The sequence below is a fragment of the Bidens hawaiensis genome, unplaced genomic scaffold, assembly GCF_021521415.1.
Source record: "Bidens hawaiensis isolate Kalapana, Puna unplaced genomic scaffold, B.hawaiensis_p1.1 tig00018781_1, whole genome shotgun sequence".
Lineage (NCBI taxonomy): Eukaryota > Viridiplantae > Streptophyta > Magnoliopsida > Asterales > Asteraceae > Bidens > Bidens hawaiensis.
The window spans coordinates 220,644-226,888 of NW_027492853.1; the positions used below are offsets into that span (position 1 = coordinate 220,644).

Genomic DNA, 6,245 nt, shown 5'->3' on the forward strand with positions numbered 1-6,245 from the left:
GAAACTTGACCATCTTCATCAAAAATGAGTACTTTGAGCCCTTCTCTTGTTATAACTCTAGACAGCGCAACATATAACTGGCCATGGGCCAAAACTGGTTGTCTAAGAAATAAACCAACCGTAAAAAGTGATTGACCTTGGCTTTTATTGACTGTCATTGCAAAACAAACAGCAACTGGAAACTGCCTCCTTTGAAATCTGAATGGAATTTTTTTATCAGTTGGTATAAGATTTGATCTTGAAATATAAGTGCGGTCACCAATATTGGTTCCAGATATGACAAACTTCAATAACACGATTATAAAGTCTCTTTACCTGTAATCTTGTTCCATTACATAGACCATTTTTTTGGTCAACATTTCTAAGTAGCATGATCGGTACTCCAACTTTTAGTACTAACTTGTGATTTGGCATTCCATAAATTTTTAATTCATTTAAAACATCTGGAGAGTACAATTTTCTTGAAGCGTGTCACGAACATTTTCATCTGGACATATACTATTAGAGCTAAGGTATTCTTTCTCTTCTCCTGGAAACATGGACAACAAACGATCGTTAACTTCCTCAACTACCTCATTTGTTGGTGCAAGTAAGGCTCCTTCACTAAAGAAATTTGGATTTTCATAGTCTTTAAGGATAGAAGGATATACAAAGTCAATTAATTGTGAAATAGGATCAATGGTATCCTTAATAAGAAGATCGTCAGGAATATCAAAAGTCGCGTCACCATCATTTTGACCACCAAGTTTTCCCTCTCCTAGATCCAAAAGCCAATTAGCGAACTCTTTTGTTTCTTGTATTTTAGATTTGTCACTTCCTACAGTTAACCTCATGTTTTTTGTTAGTATAAGTACTTTGCAAGTACCCCAAAGGTAGGATGAACACAAAGATGCATTAACAATTTCTTGCCTCGTGCCGCCTTGAATAACAGGAAGAGTTTGTCTAAAATCACCACTAAAAACGACAACTTTCCCACCAAATGGCCTTTCATTATTTATGTTACCACTTTGACCCAACATGTCTTTCAAGGTTCCGTCCAAAGATTCAAACGCATGTTTATGAGTCATAGGTGCCTCGTCCCATATAATTAACTTTGTTTTCTTTAATAAATGGACATCCTCAGTGTTTTTTTTAATGCCACAAGACGAAACCTCAGTAAGATTTATAGGAATTCCAAACCTTGAATGTGCTGTTCGTCCTCCCGGCAATAATAAAGATGCAATGCCGCTTGAAGCAACATTCAAAACTATTTCTCCTTTGGATCTTATTGAAGCAGAAAGTGTCTTCCACAAAAAGGTTTTACCAGTTCCACCATAACTGTAAACAAAGAATACACCACCATTATCATCTTCGATTGCTCTGTTAATATCATCATAAATTAGTCGTTGTTCAGCTGTTAACTGACTCAAAAGACACCGAACCTCATTTTGTAAAGTTGGTATTTCATACGATAGCTCCTGACTAATCAAACGGTTGTTAGAAGACGATAGCGACTCATTATCAGGATAAGGCATAGTCGAAAATCTTCTTAAGCTATAATTGTTGCGTAGTAAAAATTTCTCAATCTCATATAAAGTCAGGTTTTTAAGTTGCTCTTCAGTTAGTGATAAATCTGTATATAATTAAAAACAAAATCATAAATACATGATTCGAATAATATTAAAACACATAAAAAAAGTTGAAGCTTAAATTATAAAGTAGAGTATAAGGTAAAAAAGAACCTGGAATATTTAATATTCTTCGTTGTTGGTAAAGGATATCGTCTGACAAATACTCCCATGTCTTCTCCCAAACAAATTCTGGCCTCGAAATACTATTTGACATTAGCATAGAAGCAAATAAATTACGAAGAAAAAAACCAGATCCCGATTGACTCGCTTCTTGAATTGCCTCGATATATTCGCTGTCATCATCTAAAAGACCAAGTGCATAACACGCATCTCTAAAAGTAGCATAAATTACACCATTAACCGTTTTAATTTCGTCGAATGATCTTGGTCCTTTTACTTTGTTAAGAAGAAGTCTTAAAAAATATGTTTCACCAAGAGAAGGAGAAACATGATGGATTCTACCTACTGAGAACCCTTTTTTTCTTCGTTCCCATTTTCGATCTTTAAGTACCCAAACAAACTTACTTGGAAATTCGACATAAGTAAGTTGTCGTGCAAGATCGTCATGTTGATTACAAGCCATCCAAGATGTGAACATGGAAGAATTTACAGATGCTTTCTCCAGCACATTCTCAATGTCCTCGTCAGCCTCATAAACAACTTGTTGTTGTCCAGGAAGATGAAATGGGAGGCGCATCACAGAAGGATACCTATAATGAATATCAAAAGAAAAAATCCTCCATGATGCTTCACACGCAGATATATATCTGTAATCATAATATTCTTTTATTTCATCTTTTTTGGGAAGATCATCAGCTCCTTCATTATTTTGTACCACTGAAACAATAGCCCTGTCTGGACCTTTGTTAATATACTTAAACAAATACTTGATGGACCCTGCTTGGTTTCACCACTCAATATTTATATGTGCCTGATATCTTTTTAAAAGTTCTTTGTTATATGGAACCACACTACGATTATCTAATTGTATATTTGACCTTTCAACATACGATCCGGAGTCCCTTCTTCTATATATAGGGAATCCATCTGAATCAAGTGAAATTGCATTAGAAAACTTCTTTGGGAAGTTCTTTGAACATCTTTTATCAATCATACATGAACACTTTAAATTAGCAGCCCCACATGGCCCATGCATCCTGAACTCCTTCACGAGTGAATATAATGTTGGATCTTCTTTTTCATCTGGAATCTCGGCACATATAAACTGGTCAACATTCTCAACACCAGGGAGTTTGTGATCGGGATGCAAAAATAAACATAAGTGGGCATGAGGCAATCCACGTTTTTGAAACTCCACAGTATAGACAACTACAAAAACGTTAAAACGAATAAAACATTAGTTTTGTAGATATTGTAAGTGGTTATATGATTACTATACACAAAAATTAACAATATATAAAATGCTAATATTTATTGAATAAATATTACATAATAATTAAATAAATTGAAACATACCTGCTGAAACTCTACCAAGTAGTTTTTTATCATTTAGGTCCTTAATAATTGAATCAAGCTTCATTTTAAATATTCTAGATAAGATATCAGGCCTGTCTTCGGGATTGATGTTGGTATCTTTAAGAAAACGTTTAATTTCTGGCCATTTTGGATTACATGTGATGGTTATGAAAAAGTCTGGATACCCAAACCACTTACACAGAGCCATTGCATCTAGATAATTTTGCATCATATATCTAGCACCACCGGTGAAAGATGAAGGTAATATTACACGGGTTCCAATGCTAGAAACATCAGCATTTCCTTGGATATGTAAATTGCGTAGGTTTTCATAAGTTTCACATCGAAGATGTTTTTGTTGATGACGCACCCAAAAAAGTCTTTCACTTTCAATCATTGTGTACCCACCAACTAAAAATTGTTGATACAACCTATGGGAAATAAGAATCAACGAAAATTTGTTATCCCTATCTTGAATTCTATAAGCAAAGAATTCTCTCATTGTACATTTTTTCAAATTTTTAGTAGATGAACTTGATGTTGCTCTGTGTGGAATGTCAATTCTGTAGCAATCCTCTCCATACGGAAATATTATAGGATAATGAAGACCAATGTACGAAGGATGCAGTTCACTAATGCGTTTAAGCTCTCCGGACCGCATTTCTACAATAATATCTCGACTTTCATATGAATCAGTAATGTCTCCAACAATAAGAGCTGCAACTTCAGATGTGGTTGGTAAGTTATATGTTCTTCCATCTTGTTGCCTTTTTTCCAATAAGACGGAGTTTTAGGTTGCAATTTGGATTTTGTTTGTAACAATCTCTAACCATTCTGTATGTTTTGACCAAAACATTTTGAGAGTCTAACATACTCTTCAATTCTGTTATAATTTCCAGATCAATCAAGTCTGAAGTTGAGGTAGATCCCCTGGTTGTGTCACTACAAAATATTATTATTATTAGACCAATGTCTATATAAACAATGATAAAACCAAATAATAATAATAATGTATATGAAAATTTATTATACATACCCACATACTGTCTTTCTATTTGATACTTCATTATCCGTGTCATATATGTATAGTTGGGAGAATTTAGGTTTTCTCTCTTGGAGAGGTAGAAGACTTCCAATACGATGAAAATTTTGTCCACCAAGTCTAAAAATGTAGGGGGCTTTACCGTTATTAATAGAGTTATCAACTTTTCCACCCATTGAAGTAAAACTAAATATCGAATTGTAACGACGAATATTGTTTAAAAAGTATTTGCTTTTAGAGCCAACACCGGTAAACAAATTTTTATAGTTTAGATCAGGAGCTTTTAAGCTTGGAAGTTGAACCTTGCCGTAACCACAACATAACAAATAATTTGTTATCCCATTATTTGTTCTACCATGTACTCCTTCATTTTTCCATAACTTTGCGTAACAACTTCCACACGTCAAACTTTGATCACCATGGTCCAAGTAATCTGTTACACGATTTGAAATAAATAATTATAACTTTGTTATAAAAAACTACTAAATTTTTGATTTTCTGAAATATATTTACCTCTAGATATTCCTACAAACGAGTCCCTAACAATATCGTCAACATGTATATCTTCGTTATGCATAATGTTACTCGTATTAGATGCACCCAATGTTTTAAAAACCGGTTTTTTACACGTACCGGAAGACTAAAAATTGGTACAACCGGGTGAACCAGTTTGTACCGGGAGGTTCAACCGGGTTAAATAGTTTACCTTGTATTTTTATATAAATGTAACTTTCACTCAAAAAATAACCCAAAAGTATATGATTCCATTTCAAAATATAATCTAAAAGTTATTCCATAATATAAAATAATACAAAAACACTTGATTTTCAAAAAAATAAGTCAAAAACTTATTCATTTCAATGTTAATCGCTATGTTAAAATTAATTTTTAGAAAATATGGGCCTCAAAATGTCAAAAATCTCTTGGACTTAAAACCAGGTTTACCGGTGTAAACCGGTATTTAAGAAAAGACCGCTGGTATGATGTTCTTGCAAACCGTCCAAACATACCGGGTACAAAATACCGGTCTAGTATGCTAAATCCGGTATTACCGGTTCAACCGGCCGGTACGAACCGGTTTTTAAAACAGGATGCACCTGCTAAAAATAAAAAGTTAAAATTATAATAACGAAAACTATTGCTAAAATTGGAATGTTGTATGTGGATGTGTTCATCTATAACTTCAGTTTTCGTAACCGGATCGGACATTAAACCGGACGCATCACTGGTTCACTACTCGGAACGGTTGAACCGGCCCGCTCGGATTTAAGAACCAGACAACACTTATAAACTGAAATTGCACAATATATAAAATATAATAAAAATTCCCGATTTTTAGGAATATAATTTGAAAAAAAAGAGACCACTACAGATTATGAACATATTAATAGTCGAAAATTTCTAGATTAAAACTTTATTATTAAAATAAGTAACGTGCAATATTTTTTTTAAAGTAAACTTAGTTTACATTTGAATAATTATTTGTATTAATATTGCTGCTTATCAAATTAAGTAAACAAACTGCTAGCGCAAATGGCTTTGTACATTCCTTATAATTAACAGCTGTTGAGTTCGATTATTTGTGATAGCATTGTTTTTTTTGTTTAACAATTTATAATTTTAAATAACTTATGTTTGAACCGTTTCATCTAAGACCACTCGGACCGGCTGGACTATCGAATTCCGGTTGAACCGGTCAAACCGGCCGGTCCGGTCCGGTCTCCAAAACAATGTCTATAACTTTCAATTTTATATTCATAACAAAAAAAATAATAATAATTAATATCTAACTGCATACCAGCATTTACATCCGATGAATTTATACTTTCGTTGACGCTAGAGATGGATGTACGTTGATGTCTAACAGACGTATTTGAAGAGGAAGCAATTTTTTTGCCATAGGATATCCGGTTATTATTTGTATGTAAGAGTGTAGTATTTTGAAGCCTTAATGTAGACGCGTGCAGTTTTGATCTTCTATTATCCAAAATTAGTTTTCGTGCTTTTCGTTTCTCAGCAGCAATTCTGTTAACAACTGTAAACAAATATGAAACAAAGGGAAAAATATGAATATTAATAGAATTATACTGAATTACAAAACAGAATTGTAAATGCAA

At 33.4% G+C, this 6,245-nt stretch overlaps 1 protein-coding gene across 1 annotated transcript; it reads right to left on the reverse strand.

Moving 5' to 3' along the window:
* Positions 1–434: 434 nt before the first annotated feature.
* LOC143557041 (uncharacterized) lies at positions 435–4,705 on the reverse strand. The gene is made up of 6 exons (XM_077046212.1): positions 4,642–4,705; positions 4,123–4,561; positions 3,087–3,853; positions 2,727–2,939; positions 1,722–2,507; positions 435–1,612 (listed from the first exon to the last, which is right to left on the reverse strand). Exons 1-6 carry the CDS (start codon positions 4,703–4,705, stop codon positions 435–437), a joined length of 3,447 nt encoding a protein of 1,148 aa, XP_076902327.1.
* Between the last annotated feature and the right edge of the window lie 1,540 nt (positions 4,706–6,245).

Coding starts and splice junctions, on each gene's coding strand:
- LOC143557041 (XM_077046212.1), bottom strand. CDS start 4,705: ATGCATAACGAAGATATACATGTTGACGATATTGTTAGGGACTCGTTT. Junction 3,854..4,122: donor AATAGAAAGACAGTATGTGG/GTATGTATAATA, acceptor ATTGGAAAAAAG/GCAACAAGATGGAAGAACAT. Junction 2,508..2,726: donor TGCTAATTTAAAGTGTTCAT/GTATGATTGATA, acceptor GAAACCAAGCAG/GGTCCATCAAGTATTTGTTT.